Genomic DNA, 26,374 nt, shown 5'->3' on the forward strand with positions numbered 1-26,374 from the left:
TCCAGTACTACGCTCTGCTCTACTTGTCATTCATCGTCACGCGTTGCTATATGACATATATAAAAGTTTCGGCCAATACGTAATTGTACGCAATATGTATGTATTTTGTTATTTGAGGATTCGTTTCTAATGTTTTGTCAGTAGTATGTCTGGCCATATATAAGAAACAAGAAATGTCTAGTATAATGCACGTGTAGTATTTGATGGTGTAACCTTATTCGCAGGTAACCATCGCATCGTATGAAAATTTACATTACGTACATAATTACAAGATGACATCTCGAGAAATATTAACTATTCAATTAGGTCATTATGCCAATTTTATCGGTAGTCATTGGTGGAATATACAGGTATTTAGAGGAAATATACCAGTTATAGAATATTAGAATTGTTTAATTTTTGTTTAAATATTTTTAGGAATCTAATTTCTCTTATGATCCTGATAATCCATCTGAAATAAATCATGATGTTTTATACAGGGAAGGTGAAAACTTAAAGGTATAAATGTGTAGTAATATGTTTTTAGAATGAAACTATAAAAATGTACAATTTGTTATTAAGGGCAATTGAATATCTTTTTCTTTTTCAGAAACAAGTTACTTACACTCCTAGATTGCTACTTATAGATTTGGAAGAAGCATTTGGGTATCTGAAAAAACAAGGGACTTTATATGATGTTACTCAGTCGGAAGAAGCCCAACAATGTTTATGGGATGATAAAAAGGTACAGGTCTTGAAGAAAGAAGCAGTCGATAAAACTCCATTTATTAAAAGTTTAGATGAATCTTCTGAAGCATCAAATTCAACATCGTCACCTCCCAATTTGGAAAATAACATCGGCTCGTGGGTAGATTATCTATTACCTAGGTTTCATCCCAGGACATCTAATGTCATTAAGCATCATAAACACGATGGAGCAATGTATCCATTTAGTATCTTTACTTATGGAAGAAATTTATGGAATACAGAACAATTCTCAGACGACTTTTCTGAAAGAATAAGAGCTTACGTTGAAGAGTGCGATTTAATGCAAGGATTTCAGGCATGTGGTCATTTATATTTATATACATAGTTTTCATATTATTCTGCAATATTGATAATATTTTGAAATATAGATAATTCTAGATTCTATGGATTGTTTTGCTGGAATCGGGGCATCATGCATACAACACCTAAGAGATGAATATGGAAAAAGTATTTTGTCATTTCCATGTATAGACAGTAAGAAGACTGAATCTTCTACATCCAACGTGATTAAAATACTCAATACAGCTTTATGCTGGCAACATGTAGGAGAATATGCTTCATTGTTTAGTCCACTATGTTGTGGAGAAACAGCTTGGCCACAAATCGGAGAACCGCGTATATTTAATCATTTGACGTACAATTCTGAAGTAAAGTATCATAGCAGTGCACTTTTAGCTACTGCATTGGACACATTAACTATTAGATACAGGCGAAAAGAATATCCAAACGTAGTTTTATCCGATTTATGTGCGGATCTCAATAAACTGGGTCGAAAGGCAGTCGCAACAAGCCTAACTTTACCGTTCCCGATGACTGCTAAAGCAGATTTGATTGACGTTCTGGACGAATTTGAAGGACCATTATGGACAAGTTTGACACCAAATTGTGACATACCGATGGATAAAAATATGCAAAGCATAGTATTACGTGGAATTTCCGAAGAAAGATTAAAACGACCTATTTCTGATGCAATGAAACAAATGTCAAAACCAGCATATAGATGCTCTACTGTACACGAAATGATGATGCTTTATTTAGCATGCACGTGTCATGCATCAGCAACTTATTTATCAAACATTTCATCACCACTGAACATAAAACCTCCGTATCCAAAAATTTTCAATAACAATATTACTGAAACCGGCGACGTTATTGGGTGGCCTGTAGGAACAGGTGTGTTTCTGAATTACAGTCATTTAAATCGTTCTATTCCCTATTTCTTAGAATCACTATAAATGTACGATTTGTATCAAGTATTTATCAATTTTTATTTTTAGATGTTCAGTCCGTTCCTGTTATGGCTGGTTTACATAGCGGAAACAGCCTTAGTTCAATGTATGAATCTTTACATGATCAACTGAGCAAAATAAAAAGCATAAAGAAATTTCATGCATTCACAGACTCTGGATTGGAAGAGGACGAGTTTAACGAATGCCTCAGTCACTTGCTCGATTGCAAGGAAAATTACGAAGATCATTACATGTAAATAGTATCAATTTTATCGAAGGTTAACTTCGTATTTCTCTATCACAATACAATTTTTCATTTATAAAAGATTTGTCATTTTAACTCCCTACTATTTCCATTACGCGACGTTGACTATTCGATTAAAAGTCTCGCGGGGGAAAAAATTAGTAGGATTTACGAGAAAAGTAAACATATGGAAAATTCGACCTTTTTCCCGTAAATTATTGAGCGAAACGTCCCTAAAAGTGGGAGCGGCAAGACACACCCTGATTATTAGATTTCGTATTGAACATTGGAAGTGCGAAAACTCAGTTGTAAGCACTAACTGGTAAATGAAACACCGGTATAACCGATAGATTAACAGTTGTATCTGTGTCGAGCATTGTTACTATTAAATAAAATGGGAAACAAAGTAGCTACATTCACCGAGGAACAATTGGAAGATTATCAAGATTGCACGTTCTTTACCCGAAAAGAAATCTTAAGGTACTGCATGCACGATCTGTATACACAATTATGGATCCTTCTTTTGTACATCGATACCTTTTTAGAATATATAAACGGTTTCGGGACATGGGAGACCCTGGGGCAGTTCCACGATCCATGACGCCTCAACAGGCATCGACACTTCGTATACCACTATCTTGCTTGACACGCATACCAGAATTAAAGGTTCTTTAGATTAATCTTTCTGCCCTCGTTCAATGTTAAAACTCTTTTCATACGTGAGCGCGAAGTTCTCGTCGCGGTGCGCGACAAACAGTTACAGTTGATCATGTTTCAGGAAAATCCGTTTAGACAACGAATTTCAGAGGTTTTCGCAAAATGCCAGAATTCGGGATTGTCGACGTCCGATGTTTCAAACGAAGGAATCTGCTTCGAGGAGTTCCTTGAGATGATGTCGGTTTTTTCGGAACACGCACCCAGAGACTTGAAGGTGTTCTACGCTTTTAAGATTTACGGTACGAATCACCATGTGAATCAGACAGTTGAACGGATCGTGAGAAATATTCGAGGTCGTGTCTGATGTACCTATAACTATGCTATTGAATCAGAAATATATACGTTGTCTAGACACGACATTCGCGTTGCACAAGAGAATCATTTGCACGAAAGAACTATCGATTTTCTAGCATACACGATTAATTATACACTACGTTGTAATCCAAACGATTCGAACATAATATTCTCTATCATTTTCGCGATGACGTGACATTCGAACAGAAATCTATACGAATCCTGGTAACATTTTATAATTTTCTGCGAACAGATTTTGACGAAGATGGGGTATTGGGATTGAATGATTTAGAACGAACCTGTCGACAGTTGGTTCAAGATGGTTTGAATACCGACGAAGTGGCCACTGTGTGTCGAAAGGTTTTGGAAGAAAGCGACATCGACGGTGACGGTGTTTTATCCTATCTAGAGTTTGAACATGTCGTAACGAGAGCCTCAGATTTCATGGCAACTTTCCATATAAGAATTTAATTCTCATCGCTGTCGAAAATTAATAAAATTTACTGCCAGTCAACAAAACACATACGTTTATTTACTCTTTTTATTTTTGCTATATATTACATATTATATACATATTACAAAATTACTTTGTCTGCGAATTTCAGATATCGAGATGTTTAGCGCGTTAGAAAAACATAGATGGTACATTTTTGATACTTTATGCGCTGCGAGTACCACGGGCAATAAGTTTTGCAAACTCACCAAGTATAATTATTAGCTCCGTGAATCTGTACGCGCTTAGTGAAGCGCTACCATATAGTTTCTTGCCAGTCACAGATATACTTTCTTGTACGGCCCCATAAGTTGCCCCTGTTGAGCAATAACGAGCAATGCTGGCTAAATAACCAGGCCATTCATTTTCACTCCAGACAGGAACCTCCTGTAACTCTGTAAGTCAAGTCTCCAATAACGTTCCGTATCCTTTACAAAGATGTATAAATCAATTTCACGTATAACAAAGAACAAACGAAAGGAAACCAGCTGAAAAGAAAGAAGGAAAAGCCGGATATTTCAAAAATATATAGTTGGAACGTTGCCTGTTCGATAGCGTTATCGTAGCGTGGTCCTGTTTTCAGCGAACCACTGTGAATAATCGGAAAGTACTGTAACACGGCGTAGACAAGACGCCGATATTTTGAGCAACGAATGAAGAAAAAGGAGGAAGAAAAGAAAGGGTAAGAGCCTATGATCTTCGCGTGTCACTGCAAAACGCGATGGAAGAAAGTCATCCAGAGAATGAAAAAAATGTTACAAGCTATCGTGCGTAAAAATGATCAAATTGTCCGGTATCGTCATTGGTGTTTTAGGAGCTAGTTCGTATCTGTGATGTGGCATTGCGCGGTACCGTGGCCCGTGGTCTTAAAAAGCGGTCGAAGTCGGAGATACCGCCCTGTGTGTTACGAAGTTCTCGACCAGTTATAGTCGGCCGCGCGGTAACTAACCAAGTCTTGGGACCAAGGCCATCCGGTCACTTCTCATCCTTCTCTCTTCCCCGCTCGCATCCCTACCGTTCTTCTTGCTGGCTCGTCCACAGGCCCTCGAGGTCCGAGGAGGCCCCCTTGCCTCCTGGGTCCACCGTCGACACCCTCTGCGCGCGAGCCCCCTTCCTCGTCTCTTCGACTCATCTCGCTCTTGCGCTCGGCAGAAGATCACCGCTCTTGGGAGAGTCTTCCCCTTAAACATCTCAGCGAACCACCTTCCATACCAAGCTATCCGTATAGGTATATTGCTGAGCCTGGTCGACGCTATGCGACGCGGTGCGTCTCGACGAGATCGCGAGTCGACGGCGTTTTGGAGAGCAACCGTGAAGAGGAAGAGATCGAGATAAAAGCGGGATAAAAAGTCAAGGAAAACAGGAACGAGAGAAAAGGCAAAGATCGCGGGTGGCGAGAGCAGACGAATGACAAAAGGGCGAGAAACCGAAGAAGACGAAAGAGAAGCTAAGAGAGTAGTAACGGAAGAAGAGGGGAAACGGTTGGAGGATGATAGCGACGAAGGCGGTTGGTGGAGGGCAGATTCGAACCAAACTTTTACGGCACCCTACGTGGGCGAGTTCTCTCGCCGGAGATCTCTCGAACCTTCCTCGGGACCTCGACCTCACGATCGCCACGGTGACATCGTTTGCTCGAAATATACTTTCATGATTCCGGGATCCGACTTTCGTTCATTCCGAACGTACATGTATGCTCGATTCGATGTTTTTAATCGACGATGGAGTTTTAAACGATTCGAACGATCAAAGTACAAAAATACGAGCCATTCGCCGGTAAAGTATATCGTATTCGAATAACGAATCTTCGAGTGCTTGATCTTCGTTGGTGATCGAATGTAATCAATATTCGAATGTTACTCGTCGATGTTCGTCGAATGTTGCGTATCGCGCGGGAAAAATATCGTATACGATATATGATATAGAACAATAGGATAGATGGAGAAGAGCAGAGAGACGAGAAGGATGAACTGGCGTTCGCGAACGAATCGGATCGAATGGAATTGACGTAAAGGATAGAAGAAAAAGAGAGGAATCGCGAAGGAGGACGCGTTGCTCGTGTTTTTCGAAAATTACAAGTTGAAGAGTAGCGCGGCGAGCAAATACGCAGTATGCGCGTTAAACTCGACCTTTGAGGTTTTCTTCCCAGTAACGTTTCACTTCGTGAAAGCAGATACCTATGCATTGCTCTCTGACAAGGTTGCGTCGAGTCGACCGCTGTCTAGTCGAAATAATATTGGCGGTCTTGTGGGCACATATCGTAGTGGTGCATAAGAAGGCGAGAGCTTGTATATAGAGAACCGTCTACCAAAGAGGGGGAGGAAGGGTTCCAAGGAGCCGGTTGGCCAACGGAATGTGGCTTGACCGGCCAACCATCCCCCGCCTCCTCTACCATGGATTCATCGAGAATAAGAGAGAAAGAAGGACAGTCAGATAGAGGACTGGCCCAACTACCTTTGGATCCTAATGGGCCCCATTGGGGTGCTCGAATATTCTTTCGCTATCTTCGGACATCTTCGCCGTGAGATTTGTAATCGAGGCGAGCGCCGTTTTTTGACGTTCCCTCGAGTACCTGCTGCTCCCTAATATTCCATGTCCACTATATCGAAACGTTTCAACAATCAGCCGATATCGTTTTATTTCCTATTCTCGTGGAACGAACCGTCATTTATTTACGCGAAACCAATGCGATTTATGCGTTTCAACGTACGATTAGGCAGGCTTTAGGTAGGCCAGACAGGAGCCGCGTATATTATCGCCGGTCTATCTTGATCTGTTGCAATCGTTTAAGGCAATTGCAACTTCGCCGCTACGATTACCTCTCCGTACGGACAACCAGATGATAAAAATGCCCGCGAACTATGAGGCTATCCATTGACAATGCGACGAGTTGCTTCAAAGATGCGTAACCAATACGTTCGCGATCTCTTGCTGCGTGTAAACCTTCGTCTCGCATTAACGATTCAACGTTCTCTACAAACGTTTGCCAGGAATCGTACGCGCTCGATCGGCCGGTAAAGTTTCGCAAAGCACACGCAATTATATTTCACCCGTACTGTCTTCGTGCCGATAATATCCTCGAAATTGCGCTTGCTCTTGATCGTCGATGATTCGCCTCGTTGATTCCACGTTGCATTTTATTTGAAGCTCGAAACGGTGAACCGGTGTATACAGAGAGCTTCGAGTAAAATTTTGCGACGGTACTCAAAGAAGTTTCGCAACTGGTCGTAGCCGGTAGATCAGCTTTCCGCTCAAGTACCACCTAAATTTATTCTACGAACGTTTCGTGCATTCGAAAGCCTTCGCATCGTCCGTGGAATATCATGCGATTTCCACGTTTTTGGCAAATAAACGTACGGCTTCCTTCTATCGATTCGGGATAACCGAGAACGAATGGAGAAGGGGAAGCACACGAAGAAAAAAGGAGAGGAAGGAACAAGTGTAAACATAAAATCAAAATGTATCCGAAACGTGTAATTTACGAAGCGAGGAAAAGAGTTTGATTTGTTAATGGTCGAAGCGTGGTTATAACGTTGTCTCGCGGCAGGAGATACACGCTACTCGCTATTCAAAGTTTCTTTGAAATTTCGGTGAAAAGGTGCACACCGTTTTTCTCCTTCTCTTCTTCTGTTTGCAAAGCCGTAATCGTCTGCACGGCTTACACCTCGTAAGCAGCCGTGACAAGCGTAGACAGCCGCGGCAATTATTTGCACAATAACTCACGTTTTTCGTATCAACAAATAAACCGAGAACATTCGTGCGCATGAGGCACCAGTTTTTAATATTTCTTCCTTTTCCTATGCATCTTGTTTCCTCATTCTTTACCTTCGATCTCGTTATTTTCGACAGCTGTCGTCAAGTACGACGATTTCTTCTCTCATTTATTTCCGAATTACCATGAACGCAGGCGAAAAAACGTCGAATTATTCTTGTCGTTCAGCTGCTTGAAAGTTCTCGTACACATTGTCATCCTGTAGACACGTAAGTGCTCCCATAGTCGTTTGCTTCGAGAGATTACGAAACGGTGGACTGGTTAACGTTGTCGCTCGTTGTCGTGATAATCCAACTTGACTATTGCGCCGGTCAAATCGAAAGCGATGAATTATCCGCTGCCACTTAAGGCAAGGGATCTGTTGCGCCGAATAATTGCGGTCGTCGTGACATTATGACGACAACGCCGTCAGAAAACGTAGTTTCGTGTCTGTTAGAGAGGACAATGATCGATATTCGATCGTTCGCTACAAGTTCTTTTGGTTAACGTCGAGAATTCGAGGAAAGATTTCTACGCTGCGATCGTGTGTAACAGCGCGTTCCTTTCGTCGATCGATCGACACGGAACTTTCTGTCCCTTCGAAATGAAACGCTATCGTGAATTCAGCCGTGCTGTCGCCTTTTTAACGCTAAGCTAGCAACGCGTTATACGTGCGTTGATTTACGAGACAAAAATTGCATAGGGATTAATCTCGATAAAGCAGAAGCAAAGAACGGGACGAGCGGTGTCTTTTAATTGCTCCGTCCAACTGTGACTTCTTTTCAAGGAATATGTGAAAAGTAATGGGTCCGCAAGAAGAATGGGACAGTCGTGTCGATTTAACGAGGCACTGGAAAGAGTACGGGTGACGGGTAGATGGCGGCGATTTAATCGCCGTTCTTTCAACCGCGAAGTTGACTTGCTCGCGATCAACGAAGCTATTGTATTTCCCAAAAAGGATCTGTCGCACCTGAACATAGTGACAGCGGAATGGCTCTGTCTGTCTGTTCGCTTCTTATTTCTTTTATCGGGATCGTCGAAACAACGATAGAAAATTATTGAAATTTTCCCCCTAACAATCACACATATATATATATATATATATATATATATATCGAATAGAAGAATATCCCGATCTGCCAATAATCGCGTAATACCTTAAATCGCATTAAGACTGTACAGGTATGTCGATCGATCGGTATTCTTTATTTTCTGTCTGAAGCAGCTTCACCAGCTATCAGGCGAAATACCTGTTTGAGGGAAAAAATCCGTCTGTAAATAGCTTCGAGAAAGCTGTGCAATCTTCGTTCATAGCGTAGTACCTTAACCGTTTTTAACGTCTAGGAAGAGGTTCGGACGGAGCGAAGTACGAAGGGCGAGCAGAAAAGTCGAGAAAGAGGGACGATCGAGCGTAGGTATATCCGGATGATCGTGCGTAAAGGAAAAGCAACGTTGCTCGTCGTGAGACAGAGACGGAAGGAACTACGACAACGGCGGCTTACACGTGAACGGCAAACAAGGAGAAAAGAAAGACGGGAAGAAAGGAAACGAACAACTGGAAACAAGAAATAGGAGGACTGCGCTACAACGAGGATGAACGCGACGATGATGAAAACGATGACGATAATGATGATGACGACGATGATGATGAAGAAGAAGGAGAAGAAGAAGAGAAAAGAAGAGAAGAAGGAGGAGAAGAAGAAGAAGAATAAGAGACGAGATTTTATGTTGGAGGGTTTGCCGAGGGGGTCCAGACCAAGCTCCATCTGCATAACCGGTATATACCGGCAATGTAGACTGGCATGAAGGTAGAATCGAGCATGTCCTCGGCACGTTATATCGCTCGCCTCGTCCTCGTACAATATAAAGTGTAGAGGGACCTCGAGGCGGTGGAAGGAAGAGAAACGAAGCGCGGAGAAGCGAATGGAACGGCAAAGAAGAGAAGAGAAGCGAAAAGGGGAATAGAGGCAGTGGAGGTTGGATATTCGTGTAGAGTGGCTTCGAGAAGGAGCACACGCGGTATCCCTGCCAGTGAAACTGGTAGAGAGAAAAGCGTAGGCGCGAGTATCCGCCGACCGATGACATCATCGGTGTTCTGCCTCGAGTCATTCTCTCGGCAGAAGCCTCGCTTACTCTCGAAACTCTTTGGAGAACTCTCCTACTCGAACGATCTCGATTTTTCTTCGAACCTCTGGGGCTTCCGTTCGGCACGTTTCACCGTCAGAATCAACCGAGATTCTCTTGCTTCTGCTGTTGCCAACTTCCTACACGTTCGCCATTTGTTCCTTCCGATACGGTTTATCAATCGTCGAACGCTCTGGAAGTCCTATGGAAACTTGAAACTTTTGCTATCCTCGTGAAAAGAGCTCTATCAAGCTAAAACGTCCTAAGAAAATACAATTGTAAGATCGATCGCCATACGGCGTAAGAGACGTAACATGTTCGTCGTGTGTATCTAGTCGTTCGGAGACTTCGATACTTCCAGACCCGCAACCGCAATGTCGATTTCTCGGCAACGCGTATCCTTCTTTCGCGTATCTTCCGTCAACGTCGAATCGAGCTCCGATCGATCGAATTTTTCTTGTCTCGATGGAAACAACGTTCGTTTTACGCTTTCTCCCGCGTTGTACGGAAACATCGTCTCGAACGCATCGTAAAATTCGATCGACCGCGATGTTTCGAAGATCGTTAACTCTGGACGGAATGAAGCTGTTAACCTGGGGGATTAGCCTTTCAGATTCCTAATCGTATGGAAATGTGAAACGGTATCGCATAGAAAACGTTAGGCCGAATGCTCTCGTGAAACCACCAACGCGTTTATTCGTTGAAACCGCGCGATCTTTTTTCGGTAGGATCGAACCGAGTTTAAGAGATCGATCGATCGAGTCGAAGATACGTTTCCAAATACACGCGTACAAGATAGGCAACGATAACTGGAGAAAGGTGGAGGAAATAGAAGGACTCGAACGATCTTTCTCAAAGCTTTGGCCGAGTCGCGTAACGAATGAAACGATTCTGCAAAAATAAAAGATTAGATTCGTCGTATTGGTACAGCCATTGGGAAAGTATCAAGCAGCGTCTCGCAGCAGAGGGCACGAATCTTCCCTGTGGATAACCGTGACATCTACATAGGGTACCGTTCGAAATCGACTTTGTCGTCGATGTTTCATCCGTTCCTTCTGCCGTAATCTGTCGTTGCCAGCTTCGTCGTCTTAAAATCTTCGAGCTGTACGCGCGGTACGCGATAGCTGGCAGCGTAATTTTTCATACAGCGATCCAATGAAAATGAAGGCGAACCTCAAACACAAAATGCGAAATGTTTGTGAAATTAGGAATTATTATTATTCCAGGAAGGAATAGGCACGGAGGGAAAGATGCGACAGCGGCAACCCTATAAGAAAACACGGGAGCGTCGGAAATCTCTCTAAACCCGAAACCTGTGCCGGGGCCGTCACGAATAAGGGGCGAGACATCCATAAACTTACCTTGGACCTCGGGGCTCACGGGGGTTCTGGGTAGGTTTTTCTTTTTACCGGACCAGGCAGGTGCGAACCGATTTCTATAGTCTTCTCCCGGTAACGGTCGTTCATCGCGCCAACGGTTCGAGCTTTACGGCGGTTTCCGTCGAACAAATCTCTTCGAATGCAGAGAAAAACGTTTCTATCTGCGTGCGATCGACGATTTTATATTCTTCTCTTTATATCGTTTATCACGCACAATGGCCACGATTAACGGCAACCAAAAGCGATCAAAAATTCATGAAAAGATCTCTGAACGTAAGGAACGTATTTCGCTTCTTGTTACGATTACGATTTCGTGAACTGCACGCCTAATCGATTAACGGCTTTGCGTCTATTCAAATTGCTTTCATTGGTAGTAGCGCATGACCACCGCGTAAATCGTTTCACATTCTTCCGCGTAATCGTAACGAATGCGAATGAGAACCTCGATTCCACGATTTTCAGAGCGTTTTATTTTCCATGTGCCTTCGTATATTTCGCACGTATACGTATACCCGTGTATTCTCAATGTAATAATTGGACGCGCCATGCAAGGAAAGTGTGATTTTTCTTTACTTTCGAACAGTTTCGAAATCGTTCGACGAACGAGATCGTTTGTTATCTCACGAGATCCGATGACCGATCCAACGATTCGACGCGTAGCAGTGGGGCTGATTTAAGTAATAAAAAGTCAGGTGTATACAAGGAAAACGGGGAGAAACGCAAGGACGACATACATCCGGCGGAAGTCGAAGGGCGTCAGCTCGTGACGCCAACGCTTGTACACAGGGCGGAATCAGCTTTATACCTGGACAGACGCAGGTGAGTTACCAGAACAGGGATATAACAGTACCGATCCTCCCGAAGGATCCTTCTTCCAAACGAACAATAAAAATCGTCCTTGACCGACCACCGTTCTCGGTTAAGGTTCAGAAGCGGCCACTAAGCGAGGAAATTCTTTGTCACAAATTGTAGTACCTAGACAGATTTTCCATTTACCTTCGAGGATCCTCTGGTACAATTCGTTCGGTTATTTCTCTGTTCTCTCCAGTTGTCCGATCTTGAATAGAAATGGTCGACCGTATCCTGGATTTCTCATCGATAATCTCGTACCTGCATGGAACAGAGGATTCTTGATAAAAGAGAGGGAAGAAACGCAGATATTCTTGCGGTACATGTCGTCGATTTGCCGGTGTAAATTTGTGGTACAAGCCGAAAAAGCAATATCGAATTCGACCTTCGAGGTCCTGCCACTCCAGGGCAAAGCGATACGCATGCAAAATTTCATTCACGTAAGCGTCACGTACGGCTTAACGTTGCAATAACATTCCAAGAATAAGTTGGGGTCCGAAAGTTCGCCGGTTCTTTGTTTCCTGCTGTTTCAACCGAATAAAGAACGAATTTATTTTCGAGAAAAGAAAATCGTTAGTTTGCGTCTGTCGAATCGAAAAATCGAAAAGCAAACTAAGTGCCACGCTCGCGGCTACGAAGCGTGAATAACGAAGCGCTTCGCTGTTATTCGCTACGACCAAATTATTTTCGAGAATCGCCAACCATCGATCTTTCATCCTGTGACCTTTGGCAACGTTGAAATTGCAATTGTACATCAAACCCCGTTCGTGCACATGCCTTCCGTCACGGCGCTGCCTTTCCCACAAACTGAAAATGGATGACACGTGTAGTAGTCGCGGAACTTCCCAGGACGTACTTTCAGACAGCGGAACCGATTCTACATCGTTCAAGGAGGCGTATCTTTGGGGTGCATAAATGCGTTTGAACGTAAAAGGCGTCCGAACGAAAGAAAAAGACGGAAAAGAAATCTTCCCTCCGAAACTAATTATTTTTAGGGTTACTTTTAGCTGGCCCTTATTCTCCAACCAACTAAACAGTCGTGTAAAAAAAAAAAAAGAAAAAAAAAAAGAAAAGAGCGATTGCCTTGGAACAACGAGCGTCGAGCCGTGGCCGAAATAGCCGTCGTTTTCGTGGCACGCCACACGCTTAATGTGCGATTTAAACTCGAGACTGAAAATATATTTTACATTCGACGTCACGTACCGCCAATTAGTAAGTAAGACACGCGGATGGCGACGAGCAGACGATAGACGTTGCGAGTGGCAATTTTTCTACGGCAGGAGCAACGCATCCGGGTTAAAGTATCGGACGGCCAAGTAGCTATCGCACCTCGAAACGAGTTATTAGATCCCACGTTCGAGCAAGAATTCGTCGCTCGAGAATACCGAAGATAATAAAGCAACCGTGTTCGAGATAAAAGCGCAACGATTTATTCCGTTACGAAATTTTGCCGAGGAATCGAGAAAAAACGCGTATCGTCGAGGCACGCAGAGATTCCCACGCCAGGTGCGCTGCTGAATCGTCCCCACGAATTCTCGTGTTCCATCGCTAATAGATTCGACAGAAGCCGACGAAAAGTTTCCTCGTGAGCAAACGGAACGAAGAAAATCACGACGAATTCTTCTGTACGAGCTCGTGTAATTGCAGGTAGGTAGGGTCGGGCTTGGGATAGATGGTCGATGCGAAGGCATCAAACGTTGCATCGATCGGATTGGCAAAGGAAGCGCAAAGCCGAGGTGCTCGTTGAGGATATTCGAGAAGGGCCAAGTAACAGAGGCGGTTCGGGCGTTCGAGAAATATTCGACTCCGTCGGCGATCATTGCGGTGACGTCGTGAATTTTCTTCGAAAAACGAGAGGACAGACCGGCTACGTAGAGAGGTACGTACGAGGCCGAGCCTTCACCTCGATCGCGGTGTACGCGGCGCACACGTACAGGTAAACGTACGTAGACAGGTACGCGAGCGAAACGACCGGTGAGCGAGGACAGAAGAGAAGAGAGAAGAGAAGGGAAAAGAAGACAGAGGAAAGAAAAAGAGGGACAAGACGAGACGAGACACGTGGAAACGTGCAAAACGCAGAAGAGAGAACAGGAGGAAGAGGAGAAACGGAGAAGGAGAGGATGTGAAAGGAAAGAGAAAAAGGAGGGTGGGAAGGAGGGAAAAGGAGGAGGCGCGAGAGATCGGTAGAGGGGTCATTGGTTGTTCGTTGCGCACTCTCAACGTATAGGAATCGTTATGGACCGACTATAGCCGTTGGAATGCGTCCTTTTTTCCCTTTTTCTGTCTCCCTATATACCTGGCGGGCTACTCTCGCTCCGTTGTGGCGACGACGTTGGCGGTGGCGGTGGCGATGGCGGTGGCGGTGGCGGTGGCGGTGACGGTGGCGGCAACCACGGCGGCGAACCTCTTGCGGACAATCTCGTCGGCCGGCGACCGGTATAGCCGCGACCGACCCGCAGCAAAGAAACTACGATTCGACTCGATGGATCCGCGCTCCTTCGAACGTTCGGATTCGAGTCGCCGATACGCACCGGCCAACGACACGACAGCCATAGACGGGGAAGAAGAGAGCTTCGAACATCGAACATCGCGTCGTACATCGTGCCGAACAGAGGAATTGGAAATTGGAGCGTCCACGCTGACAGTGAAGAAAGTGAGAAAAACGAGACGATGGGGCGACCCACTGGCGAACGAAACGCAACCTCCTCTCGAAGAATCGACGAGGATCTTGGAGGACAAAAAGTGGGAAAAAGGCACGCGGGTCAACGGATACCTATAAAACGATAGAGACAAGAGGGGAATATAGGAGACGCCGCGCCGCGTGGAAGGATCGTGAACTCGCGGCAAACCAGAAGAGTATTCGGGAACGAGGAGAACGAGGAGAACGAGAAGAACGAGATGCCGGCGTGAGGAAAGGCAAACGAGGCAACACGATAAAGAACGAATCAACCAGGTAGAAAGACAGGGATGCCGCGGTAAAGTTGCGAGAGAGCCGGCCAAACGAGAAGACCGACCAAAGAAGGAGAGGGAGAAGAAGAGAACGATAGAAGACGGATGTATATAGGTAGGAGGACAGGTAGTCGGCTCGAGGAAAGAAGAGACCGAGTGAAGAGCACACGGGGGAAAGAAGAGACGAAAGAAAAGGGAGGGTCCGCGAGGGGGAGTGGAGCGGTAAGCAGCGAAACGTAGCGGGGTAGAAAGCAGAGGGGTAAGGAGAGGAAAGGAAAGAGAAGAGAGAGACTCGTTCGAGAGAGAATCTCGTACGTATACCGGCAGTTCGGTTCGATGACGTCACGACGTCGATTTGAACGGACCAATGAGCGTTCGAAGCGAAGCTGAAGAGGTAAAGAGGACGTAGAGGGGACTGAACAGGCCGAAAGGACCCCGAGGGGGGCAACGAGCTCTAGGTTCCGGAGTTCGAGGGGGCAGGGGTAACGCGAAAGGTGCGTGCGGCCCCGGACGTGGGGCGCGGGGCCAGTTGATCAGTGAGTGCGGTAGTGATCTCATCTCGTACCGCGCCAGGTGTGACTCCTCTCTTTCCTCTTCTTTTGATCCGAGTCTATGTGCCCTTGGTAAGACGGAGCAAGCAGTAGCGGACTTAAAATTCACGTATCGACTCGGCCGTGTCCTCGACTCCGAGCAACAGGTATGCTCTCCTCTCTTTTTCGTACCAAAAGACATAGCCGCGTCACCGATTCGGACACCGTTCGATTCGATCTTCGAACCTCTAAATCCTACTCCAAATTTCGATTCCAAACAAAATTTTTATTTCGGAGCAGCTTACCTTCAATTAAATTCTCTTCCATTCGATTAAAGAAACGATTATCTCCGCAAGGACAACGCATTCTAATCCCAAAGTCTGATTAATTAGCACGAAAAGCTTTCAATTGGAATTTAATAACGGAAGTTGTATAAATCGTTGATCACCGGTAAATTCGATCGCCTGACAAAATCGAGGCGAAAATTGCCGTGTTTACGTTTTTACCTATTTAGTTCTCGGTTATCCGTTCCCTTCCTATCGTCTATTCTCTCCTCGAGTGGTCATTCCATCGTTCTCTATTTCTTTCCCCTGTTTATCTAGAAGACTTCGCGGTTTAAACTCGAAAACTTCGACGTTTCTTCTCGCTCGATTCTTCGCGCTGCTCCAAGAGCCGAGTCTACTCGTTGCCGATTCGCACCGTTTCGCGTGCGAATTTCCTCGAGCCTCTTAGCAACAGGTTGCATCTGACTACCGTGGAAAAATAACCGTCGTTCGAACGCTCTTGTTCCTCTTGTTCTTCCATACGCTCCAAATTTTACGCGACGTTCCTAATACCGTCCTTCCTTTTCAGATTTCGTCCGCACGGATGTTCGAAAATAAACTCGCTCGAACCGAACGAACGACGTTTTTCAAATTTTACCTCGAATCGCCAGAGTTGACTTTTAAATTTGTCTCGCGCAGCGACTTCAAGTTCTTATTGACGTTAAAGCCTTAACTGAAAACCGTTTTCATCTTGAAACTGGTGTTATTAGCGCGAGGACGTAATAATATAACCGAAAACCGTTACGCATTAATTAATAAGACGCATCGGCTGTAGCTTTCAACGTATCAACCATTAAACGACTTAATTAATATACGACGTCTCCACGATCGTTCTCCTCTTATTTCGAAAAAAAATTTCAAATCGATTCTCACGAACGTGACTCGCGCGTCTACTTCGACAAACCTGTTCGTATCTTATTTTTTTTTTTTTTTTTTGTGCCCGTCAAGCAGCAAAAAAGATCGTCTTTTCTGCGTCACAGCTACAAAGATCGACGCGACGCGACGCGACGCGGCGGTGCGGTAGCGTTATGGCATTGCGGAAGCCTGTATCGCGAACGATCTTCAACGTACCGGCGAATGCATTCGAGATTTGCACGGTAGAGCGAGCGACCGAGAAATAAAACGCACATATGCATAGCCGCGTTCGACTGCAGCGCGTGTATATGGAACATTGGTGATGCGAATCCTTCGATTCGTTGCGAGTGACACCGACGAAACGGGTCCGAGTGTCACCGAATAACCGGTTCCTCGTAAAACAGCAAAATTTTAATTTGAAAATTTCGATCCTTGGTAACTTCACCGATCCTACGTTATATTAGGAGATAAAGTCAAACAACTACGCAATTGGCGACTGTAAATTAATTTGCAAGTTAAACCGTTCCGTTTGTTAGGTAAATAACGAGACAGGTACTATTTAACCGTGACGTGTTTCCTCCTATTAATTGTGGACTACAAACACTTAAACGAAAAGATTACTTTTCGCTTGACTTAAGCGCCAGTTCATCCTTTAGGATTCGACCGCCAGAATCTGCGAAACGTCGTCCGCCTCTTCGACGTTTAGCGACTCTATTTTTAATCTCATTGTTTGAATCTCATTATTTAAGGCTCGAAACATTTTTGTCGAATAATCGTTGTATCAATTTGTTTTTCACAGGAGAGACAGTAAACAGAGGAAACTAGCTTTCGTAGAGGTGCGTCAATCACGAGTAATCACGAGACGCGAAAGATATTTTAGGAAATAACGAGGAAAATCCCGCGAATCTTCTCGTCGAGAGGCTTCTTTTTTTTCGCGCCTTTGAATCCGTTGCAGCGCGGCAGGAAAGTTAAATCAAGCTCGATAACCACATTCGAAGTGATAATGACTATAAGTGAAGCGACATTAGCCCCGATTATCTCAAGTACTCGTACAGCTGTGTTTGCGTAAACGATTGGAAGTCACATCGGAAACCGACCTCGTTAGGAAACCAATTTACCACGGGTAACCACGTTCGAAACGTTAGCTCGTGAAATTTCTGTCCACCGGCCTGTTAACCTCCTGCCGTCATGATTTTTCACTGCGGGGGTAAGTTAGCGATTTAGAAAACACGCGTGTCGACGCGTAACGGCCACGAACAGGATCTCTGATCGTTGCGCAACGAATTCAGGAACGGAACGGAAAAGTTCTCGATAAAACGTACGGTCAATAAGACGTATCGTGCAAAGACCCTGCAATGCCACGGTTGGACACCAGATTGTTAATTAAATCGTGAACTGTTAATTAGACCGTTAAACCGACCAGCACTGAGATTCAATAACACCGAAAATATTTTTCAGCTTCGAGCAACGGTCACCGATTCCTGCAAGAAATCTTCCCCGTTATTGCAAAATTCTTAGCGAATTGTCAGCGCAATTTTGGTAACGAGCTGCAATCGCTTCTATGTATTTTGGTTTTCGGCACTGGCGTTTTTCCTACGAGAACGTACGACAATTACATAGGTTAGCTACAACAACGAGCCGTGACGAACAAATGGAACGAATCGAAGGTCGGCTTATCATAAAAGATAGATACTCACTCGTATTTGCTGTAGGTACGTGACGATGGACTTGTACAACTTGGATAAGCCATTCCAGCGGTAAAGTAGGCTAGAAATCTCAGTTGCCTTTGTTGCTGTAGCAGCTTTCAACGGGGAGAAAAAATAAAGAAAATTGAGTTTTAGAAAGTCGGGGATTATCGTTGAATCGAGTCTAAATCTTTCCGATCAGTCTTCCTGTTACGCTCGATACGAGAGCGAACCAGAAATAAACCGGCAGTTTTTCAGGTGAGTATACCACGGTTCTTCTTTCTTTATTTTTCCATCTTTTACTCTTTTCTTAATGGGATCTTTTGCACTTTCACTCTCGTGATAAAACGCGTGCACGGAGATGTAAGTACGATATTCGCTCGCGGCATCGTTTCTATCGAACCATCTACCGCCGTCGATTTCATTTCAGACAAATATTTCATCGTTGGATGTTCGCAAACGTATTTTTACATTCTCAAAAATTACGGATCAACGAAAAAGTAAAAAGAGTAAAGATCGTGTCGCAATTTTTTAAATTATCTGTTGCGAAATTCGATAAGGCGGCTAATACTGGCGTATTTCCCCGCCTATCAGATTCGATAAGCGTGTTATTTAAATATAAAATTATTCGCAAATGTGTCAGATTCTCATTGTGCAAGGCGGTGGTCTTCCGAAAAGTCCATACCCGTATATTTCATATCGAGATTGAGAAGTTGCACAGATAAAGAGGCGAGGAGAAGCGCGGGAAGCACCGAACAGCTTGATGATAAAATAGAAGTCAGCCACGCGTGTACTACAGCGTGAGATCATAACTTTCTCCAAATGGTAGTTCTTACGAAACATTTGTACTGGTCTACTGGTGGACTGACCGAATGAAAAGCACAGCATTGGGTATCAAAATCGTTGCTACGACCACGAAATATAGATTACATTCCGAACAATAATCGACGGTAAAACCAACGATTGAACGTACGAATCTCCTTTTCTTTCTAACGAATATCGTCCGACTTGAGTAGAGTACTTCGGTTAACATTCGTCACATTTTACGTGCGCCTTATGATTTACACGTGATATTTCTCGGAATCTGAAGTTTATCTCTGTATCTGGATATATTCGTGTTCTGCAGATATAACTTTTATTAAAGTTGTGAATCAGTCAGTCGGAAATGGCAACCAGGAAACTCGATGATACCGCAAGATGCACGGAGCCAATGTAATTATGACGCAACGATATAACGTGTTGCGCGTTCTACGATTCAGCAAAACCGTATCGCCTCGTTTCTTCGACCATTTACGTTTCACTTAAACGACTTGGAGCGAGCAACGCAAATCGAAAACGTTACACCGTGTGACCGTATGCCCGCCGCTTTCTCTACATTCGGTGCTTTCCATATCATGCTTTTAGGAAGAGAATGACTTTGGCCTGGTAACGATGGAAAAATTTCCAGATATACGCTCGTAGCCTCTGGCTATCCTCTACCCGAAGGCCCGTCTTACCGACTAACTTTCACTCCGAAATGTCAACGGTTGTGTTTCACTTTTCAAACCCGTGCGCATATCAATCAATTCGTGGTTACGCGACAAAGGGACGATTGTTGTAAAGCGATTTCCGATTTCTCCGTTCTTTCTGTTACAGAGTGGGGACACTATCGACACGTGCATGCCATTATCTGCACCGGGAAATAGTGGATTTTCGATCGAGAGGGAGACGCTCGCTCCTATAAACAGCCGTTAACGATCGATCCGTATGTTTACCGATTTTTACGATCTCGAGAATAGAAGGCCCGACATTGTCGGATGAATAGGCCGGCAACAAAGAAGGTTTTCGATTCTCGACGATTTGATTGGCTGGAACGACTAAACTTGCAGGTATTTCAACACTCCAGGCAACAAGAAGATCTTGGCGCGGACATTTTCTTTGGTTATCTAGCTGTATGAGTATTATTCGACATCATAAAGCTAGGTTACCGGAGTTAAGCTCCTCGCCATATCAACTCCACCGATTCTTCTTCCCCGTTTCGATTTGCTACTCAAGTAACCGCAAACCGATGGATGTAAAAATGATTGCAATCTTTAAATACATATAACCATAAGTATTAAAAAAAAAAATCATGTATATATATATATATATTGTAAATAAATATAAATTTTCAAAAAGAAAGAATAAAAATATTCTCTAAGACCCCAGAAATCCCGATAAATACTTACTGACCATATCGATGAAAGAAAGATGTCTTGTAGAATAAACAACATCGAAACACGATAAATAGAAAAAGATCGCGCCTTACATGCTTCGAACATTTCTGTATTCCTTCTGCATGAAAATCTACGGGTTAGGCATTTGTAATTATACTAGTAGTGTCATTGCCACGTGACTCGATTACCTATTAAGGACATTTCAGAACTTACAGACATCGATATTTCGTTTTCTTGCGTAGTCATATTTCGTATACCAAGAAATCAAACTTCGGCATTGTCTTATCGATCAGCACGTCTTACAAATAAATTCGAACACGGGCGAATAAAAACAGGCAATTATACTCTTTCTATACGGAAGTTCTCAAATTAAAAGATATATGTTCTGATAGATTCATTTTTATATTGCATCGGAAATAAAGAAAGAAGTAAAAAGAATTGTAAACCGATATACACTTACCTAGGAGAAACGAATTAAACTATAGGACTATATTTATTTAATAAAATATAAATTCCACTAATTCCTAACAGAGACTAGATAAAAAATTGACTTACGTATTTGCAATAAACTTAGGGGGCGCCACGTTCCAATACATGGAGAAGTACGATTCGATACCGACTGGATTTTCGTAATTTTTTATAAACTCTTGTTCGTACGCCACCGTTGATTTACACATATATCATTCTTTGATTCTTTGAAACATTCAACAATGAAATTCTTAAAATAACATACGTAAAAGAGAACTCTTATGCATTCATACTTGTACAATTTTTGATGATTTAATTTATCAATTACTAGCAATCTACTTCTTAGTATTCTCTTAAGGTCGCAACAAATATGCGTAATATGCTATGACTCATGAGATGAATATTTTTCTTAAAACATTCAACCGGAATAATGAGTAAATTACAATGACAAGGAACCAATCATTTCTAGGATCTCACCCACACAGAAAATTACGCTACGAATGTTTCAAATGATAAGATTTTTCTTAAATATGTTAAAGACAAAATTATTCGGAGAAAACTAATTGGAAAAGTTTTACTGCGAAAACACTTATTTAAAACAATCAAATCATAAAACTTAATACGATTGTTAATAACTCAATTTGATGTATCCGTCGATAACTTTTTATTTAAAGTAACCATAAATGAAATATTTTGATTTTGCATGCTCGTTGATGATGCTAATAAAATAGCTTAATCATAATTAACGAAAGTGCTAGTATAAAAATGGTTTGTCCACTTGTCTAATTGTACACATGTCTGATAATGTTGCATACATCAATTCATAACAAATTCCGGAAGTACCGCGCTAGGGAGAAAAAGAATAATTGTCGTTTTTATCATTTGAACGGCACGCATTTTTGTTCGATTGAAGGAAAATTATGTGTTTTTATTTCTTGGCAGGCGACCGATACCAATAGCAGAGACAAAAGCGACTCATTGATTAAAAATCATTGAAATAGATTTAAATTCCACCGGATATGTAGAGATCAGAGGGGGAAAAAAGTTCTAGAACATTCTAGAACACTCTAGAATTTTGGCAAGTATATAAGGAGAATCCTAGTCATTGCGCCACTCCATTCCACGGAATTCTAGTTAGAAGTATTGAGTATACTCGTCTGTTAAGTGCATCATTTGTTAAATATATCAATTTAACTGGACATTAAGGCATAGTTGCTTTAAATTGATTGATAAAAAATATATGGTAAGTTTGTACCAAATTCACATATTTAATAAATGTTTTAATTGATAAACTTCTATGGTTTTATGATTATGCTAAACTGCGTTAACGTTTTCATTACTGATGCTTTTCGTTCAATTTAAATTATTAATTCGGGTGTATTTTATTCACGCGAATGTATTTTTGTGTCTTTCCAAAAATCTTATCACACCTAGATTAAATTCGTAATGAAACTAGCAAAGTGAAGTACCTTTTGTTGCATCTATATGTATATATACACATGTGGTACATGCCACATGTTTCTGACATCGATGTAATTATTACATATTAGAAAAAATAAAAGAAAAACGAGATTTTTTTTATATAAAGATTAAAAAGAGTTGATATATTTAATTTTTCTTTTTAATATTTATTACAGATAAAAACGAAGATGGCTTCAAAAGCTGAAGATGTGGAAACTTTCGCCTTTCAAGCAGAAATTGCTCAACTTATGTCATTGATTATCAATACCTTTTATTCTAATAAGGAAATTTTCCTGAGAGAACTGATTTCAAACTCTAGCGATGCTCTTGATAAAATACGCTATGAGTCTTTAACAGATCCTTCTAAGCTTGACAGTGGTAAAGAATTGTTTATTAAAATTATTCCAAATAAAAATGATGGCACTTTGACCATCATTGATACTGGTATTGGTATGACCAAAGCTGACCTGGTAAATAATCTTGGTACAATTGCCAAGTCTGGTACTAAAGCTTTTATGGAAGCGCTTCAAGCTGGTGCAGACATATCCATGATCGGGCAATTTGGTGTAGGTTTTTATTCTGCCTATTTAGTAGCAGATAAGGTGACTGTTGTTTCCAGACACAATGACGACGAACAGTATCTATGGGAATCTAGTGCTGGCGGATCATTTACTGTTAGACGCGATATCGGAGAACCATTAGGGCGAGGAACAAAGATTGTTCTACATATAAAGGAAGATCAAACTGAATACTTAGAAGAGAGTAAAATCAAAGAAATTGTAAAAAAGCATTCTCAATTCATTGGTTATCCAATTAAATTAGTAGTACAGAAGGAACGTGAAAAGGAGCTGAGCGAAGATGAGGCTGAAGAAGAAGAAGAAAAGAAAAAAGAGGGTGATGGAAAACCAGAGGTTGAGGATGTAGAGGAAGAAGAAACAGCAGAAGGTGAAGAAAAGAAAAAGAAGAAAAAGACTATTAAAGAAAAGTATACCGAAGATGAAGAATTGAACAAAACAAAACCCATCTGGACTAGGAATCCTGATGATATAACGCAAGAAGAATATGGTGAATTCTACAAATCATTGACAAATGATTGGGAAGATCATTTGGCTGTTAAACACTTCTCTGTAGAAGGTCAATTGGAATTCAGAGCTTTACTTTTTGTACCACGGCGTATGCCATTTGATTTATTTGAAAATAAGAAGAGGAAAAATAATATTAAACTGTATGTAAGGAGAGTGTTCATTATGGACAATTGTGAACAGTTAATTCCGGAATACTTAAATTTTATGAAGGGAGTAGTCGATAGCGAAGATCTTCCACTAAATATCTCTCGCGAAATGCTTCAACAAAATAAAATCTTAAAGGTTATTCGTAAAAACTTGGTTAAAAAATGCATAGAATTGTTTGAAGAACTCACGGAGGACAAGGATAACTATAAGAAATTCTATGAACAATTTAGCAAAAACATTAAATTAGGTATTCATGAAGATAGTTCTAATCGTAATAAATTGTCAGATCTTTTGAGGTATCATACCTCAGCTTCTGGAGATGAAGTATGCTCTCTTAAGGATTATGTAGGCAGAATGAAAGATAATCAAAAGCACATTTACTTTATTACTGGGGAGAATAAAGAACAAGTTGCAAACAGTTCATTTGTTGAACGTGTTAAAAAACGTGGCTTTGAAGTAGTTTATATGACAGAACCTATCGACGAATATGTAGTGCAACAAATGAAAGAATTTGATGGTAAGCAATTGGTATCTGTAACCAAAGAAGGATTAGAACTTCCCGAGGACGAAGAAGAGAAAAAGAAAAGAGAAGAAGACAAAGCTAAATATGAAAATTTATGTAAAGTAATGAAAAATATTCTTGATAACAAAGTAGAAAAGGTTGTTGTATCAAACCGATTGGTTAATTCTCCTTGCTGTATAGTAACTTCACAATATGGCTGGACTGCCAATATGGAAAGGATCATGAAAGCTCAAGCTCTTAGAGATACTTCTACTATGGGATACATGGCAGCAAAGAAACACCTTGAGATAAATCCGGATCATGCTATTATCGAAACCCTTCATCAAAAAGCACAGGCTGATAAAAGTGATAAAGCAGTAAAAGACTTAGTAATTTTGTTGTTTGAAACAGCACTTCTTTCTTCAGGTTTTACATTGGATGAACCACAAGTTCATGCTGCAAGAATTTATAGAATGATCAAGTTGGGACTTGGTATCGACGAAGAAGAATCTATACCAGAAGAGCAAACAACAGAGGAAGTTCCACCTTTGGAAGGAGATACAGAAGATTCTTCACGAATGGAAGAAGTTGATTAAGTTTAAGATCTGAATATGACATCAATGCTTAACGTCATTGTAGTCATTGAAAGACTGATAAAATAGCCACGTTTTATGTGGTATTATAAACAAAATTGTCTGATACCAAATACTTTGGAATTAAGTAAAATTTACAATAAAATTTATTACGATATATATATATATTATATATATATATAAATAAATATATGTATTTTTATTATCCACACCTACCATATTAAATACTACATAATATATTACTACACATAGCAAAAAATAATTTGAAAAAAATGAATAATCGTTGTAGTTACGAAAATTTCTATAGATAAAACATTAGATATTAGACACACTTATTTCGTAATGTCACATATTAGATGAAGTAACCTAAATCGATACTTAAATTTGACAAATTTTTAAATTCAATACATCGCATTACATATTCCTCTTGCCTATTTATATTTACATTGAATTAGATATACTTGAGCGAAGTTAAGTAGAAAAGTTGCTTATTAATTTCTGGTGATGTCATATGATGTTAGCTTCGCGAAATTAATGAATGTAACACAGGTATTTGACGATTATTGTGTGCTCGTTAAAGTATGTCAAAACACGCCATCTACTTGAAGCTTTAAAGTGATCGAAAGAAGCTTCTGTTGCAAGTAACACTTGGCCTTCGAATAAGACACAACAGAAAGATATTAAAGAACAATTATGATGGCAAGCAAAGGTTGGAAGGTCAGTGCATCGGTATAATAGTAAAAAAAGTATACCGTATGTTAATATATGACTATAATAAAAACACTCAATTTACAAGATTTAAATTTTAATAGGTAGTAAAACCACATGTGCCTCTGATTAAATTTCGTAAAGGTGGAAGTGACAGAGGTAATAATATCAAGCAAGAGTTACTGTTGACATCTGAATGTTTCAGTTGAAAAAGCCGACTGAAATCCTTGTTATTGGTTAGTTAATCCAGGTACAGCCACACCATCTGTGCATGCAGGGCCGACTATGTCGCAAAAAAGTATTGGTGCAACAGGACCTGATGTAGTGGTTTTACCAACAATAGAAGATATTTATCTTCCTCCACGCTATCAAAGACGACCCATTGATGAAAAGGAAATTGCATATATTAATGTAAGTATTCTGTTATCTTATCAGTTACTTTATGTAATCAAACTTGTCATTCATATAGAACAAATTATTAGAATTTAGATGAATTTATGATATTTATGATCCTTATATCCATGTAATACTTTCTGAAATACATATGCAATGGAAAAGGAACAAATTTTTATTAAATTAGTTCTTTTTTGTTACAGAGAGGTGGTCCAGAATAAATTCCTTAAGGAATTATCAACTCTGTACTCAATATATAGAACATTATCAACTCTAGGGTATTATTACACATTTTCTGTATAAACAATTCTGTAAATAAATGCCAGCAAAACAATAACCTATAAATTGTATATATTTTTATCATCCATCTATCAGACAAGGTCTTTCTTTGCCTATGTGACATTGCCAGAACCTGCTATTTCTGGCTTGCTTTTTGGCTTATTCTTGTAACAGATAGAGTGTTTTGATCCTAGATAAAAAAAAAGTTCAGTAAAATTACGTTATTCCTGTATAATGTTTCTGTATTGTTACATTAGTATTATCATTAAAAATTAGTCAGCTTCTAAATATAAGAATGTTCCAAACTTTTTAATACAGTTCCTTTTATGTTAATCTTTTTAATATATTTATTGCGTTAGGTATAACAAATTGGGAAG

At 41.3% G+C, this 26,374-nt stretch overlaps 4 protein-coding genes and 1 long non-coding RNA gene across 6 annotated transcripts; all 5 read left to right on the forward strand.

Annotated features, from left to right (window-relative positions):
- Positions 1-34: 34 nt before the first annotated feature.
- Positions 35-2,301, forward strand: LOC132910425 (protein misato). Its single transcript, XM_060966110.1, has 5 exons — positions 35-350; positions 418-498; positions 590-1,042; positions 1,116-1,920; positions 2,025-2,301. Exons 1-5 carry the CDS (start codon positions 273-275, stop codon positions 2,231-2,233), a joined length of 1,626 nt encoding a protein of 541 aa, XP_060822093.1. The 5' UTR covers positions 35-272; the 3' UTR covers positions 2,234-2,301.
- A 150-nt stretch (positions 2,302-2,451) lies between these two features.
- On the forward strand, positions 2,452-3,762 carry LOC132910432 (calcium and integrin-binding family member 3). Its single transcript, XM_060966123.1, has 4 exons — positions 2,452-2,700; positions 2,766-2,886; positions 2,999-3,176; positions 3,485-3,762. The coding sequence occupies exons 1-4, from the start codon at positions 2,615-2,617 to the stop codon at positions 3,700-3,702; spliced, it is 603 nt and encodes a 200-aa protein (XP_060822106.1). The 5' UTR covers positions 2,452-2,614; the 3' UTR covers positions 3,703-3,762.
- Positions 3,763-15,243: 11,481 nt separating this feature from the next.
- Positions 15,244-20,265, forward strand: LOC132910439 (uncharacterized). Its single transcript, XR_009658775.1, has 3 exons — positions 15,244-15,470; positions 17,281-18,424; positions 19,802-20,265. It is a non-coding gene; the product is annotated as an uncharacterized LOC132910439 (long non-coding RNA).
- Positions 20,266-21,932: 1,667 nt separating this feature from the next.
- On the forward strand, positions 21,933-24,776 carry LOC132910420 (heat shock protein 83). Its single transcript, XM_060966105.1, has 2 exons — positions 21,933-22,072; positions 22,467-24,776. The coding sequence occupies exons 1-2, from the start codon at positions 22,070-22,072 to the stop codon at positions 24,618-24,620; spliced, it is 2,157 nt and encodes a 718-aa protein (XP_060822088.1). The 5' UTR covers positions 21,933-22,069; the 3' UTR covers positions 24,621-24,776.
- Positions 24,777-25,043: 267 nt separating this feature from the next.
- Positions 25,044-26,063, forward strand: LOC132910436 (alpha-ketoglutarate dehydrogenase component 4). Of its 2 annotated transcripts, none has more exons than XM_060966128.1 (4): positions 25,044-25,334; positions 25,430-25,484; positions 25,567-25,736; positions 25,922-26,063. In XM_060966128.1, the coding sequence occupies exons 1-4, from the start codon at positions 25,311-25,313 to the stop codon at positions 25,937-25,939; spliced, it is 267 nt and encodes an 88-aa protein (XP_060822111.1). In that variant the 5' UTR covers positions 25,044-25,310; the 3' UTR covers positions 25,940-26,063. The 2 variants fall into 2 exon arrangements, with proteins under 2 accessions (XP_060822111.1, XP_060822112.1); XM_060966129.1 differs by having other exon boundaries at positions 25,063-25,334; positions 25,576-25,736.
- Positions 26,064-26,374: the final 311 nt, after the last annotated feature.

Source organism: Bombus pascuorum, chromosome 9 (genome assembly GCF_905332965.1).
Source record: "Bombus pascuorum chromosome 9, iyBomPasc1.1, whole genome shotgun sequence".
Taxonomy (NCBI): domain Eukaryota; kingdom Metazoa; phylum Arthropoda; class Insecta; order Hymenoptera; family Apidae; genus Bombus; species Bombus pascuorum.

Coding starts and splice junctions, on each gene's coding strand:
- LOC132910425 (XM_060966110.1), top strand. CDS start 273: ATGACATCTCGAGAAATATTAACTATTCAATTAGGTCATTATGCCAAT. Junction 1,043..1,115: donor ATTTAATGCAAGGATTTCAG/GCATGTGGTCAT, acceptor TTTGAAATATAG/ATAATTCTAGATTCTATGGA. Junction 1,921..2,024: donor TGGGTGGCCTGTAGGAACAG/GTGTGTTTCTGA, acceptor TTTTATTTTTAG/ATGTTCAGTCCGTTCCTGTT.
- LOC132910432 (XM_060966123.1), top strand. CDS start 2,615: ATGGGAAACAAAGTAGCTACATTCACCGAGGAACAATTGGAAGATTAT. Junction 2,701..2,765: donor ACCCGAAAAGAAATCTTAAG/GTACTGCATGCA, acceptor ATACCTTTTTAG/AATATATAAACGGTTTCGGG. Junction 3,177..3,484: donor CTACGCTTTTAAGATTTACG/GTACGAATCACC, acceptor TTCTGCGAACAG/ATTTTGACGAAGATGGGGTA.
- LOC132910436 (XM_060966128.1), top strand. CDS start 25,311: ATGATGGCAAGCAAAGGTTGGAAG. Junction 25,335..25,429: donor TGGCAAGCAAAGGTTGGAAG/GTCAGTGCATCG, acceptor AAATTTTAATAG/GTAGTAAAACCACATGTGCC. Junction 25,485..25,566: donor TAAAGGTGGAAGTGACAGAG/GTAATAATATCA, acceptor GTTATTGGTTAG/TTAATCCAGGTACAGCCACA.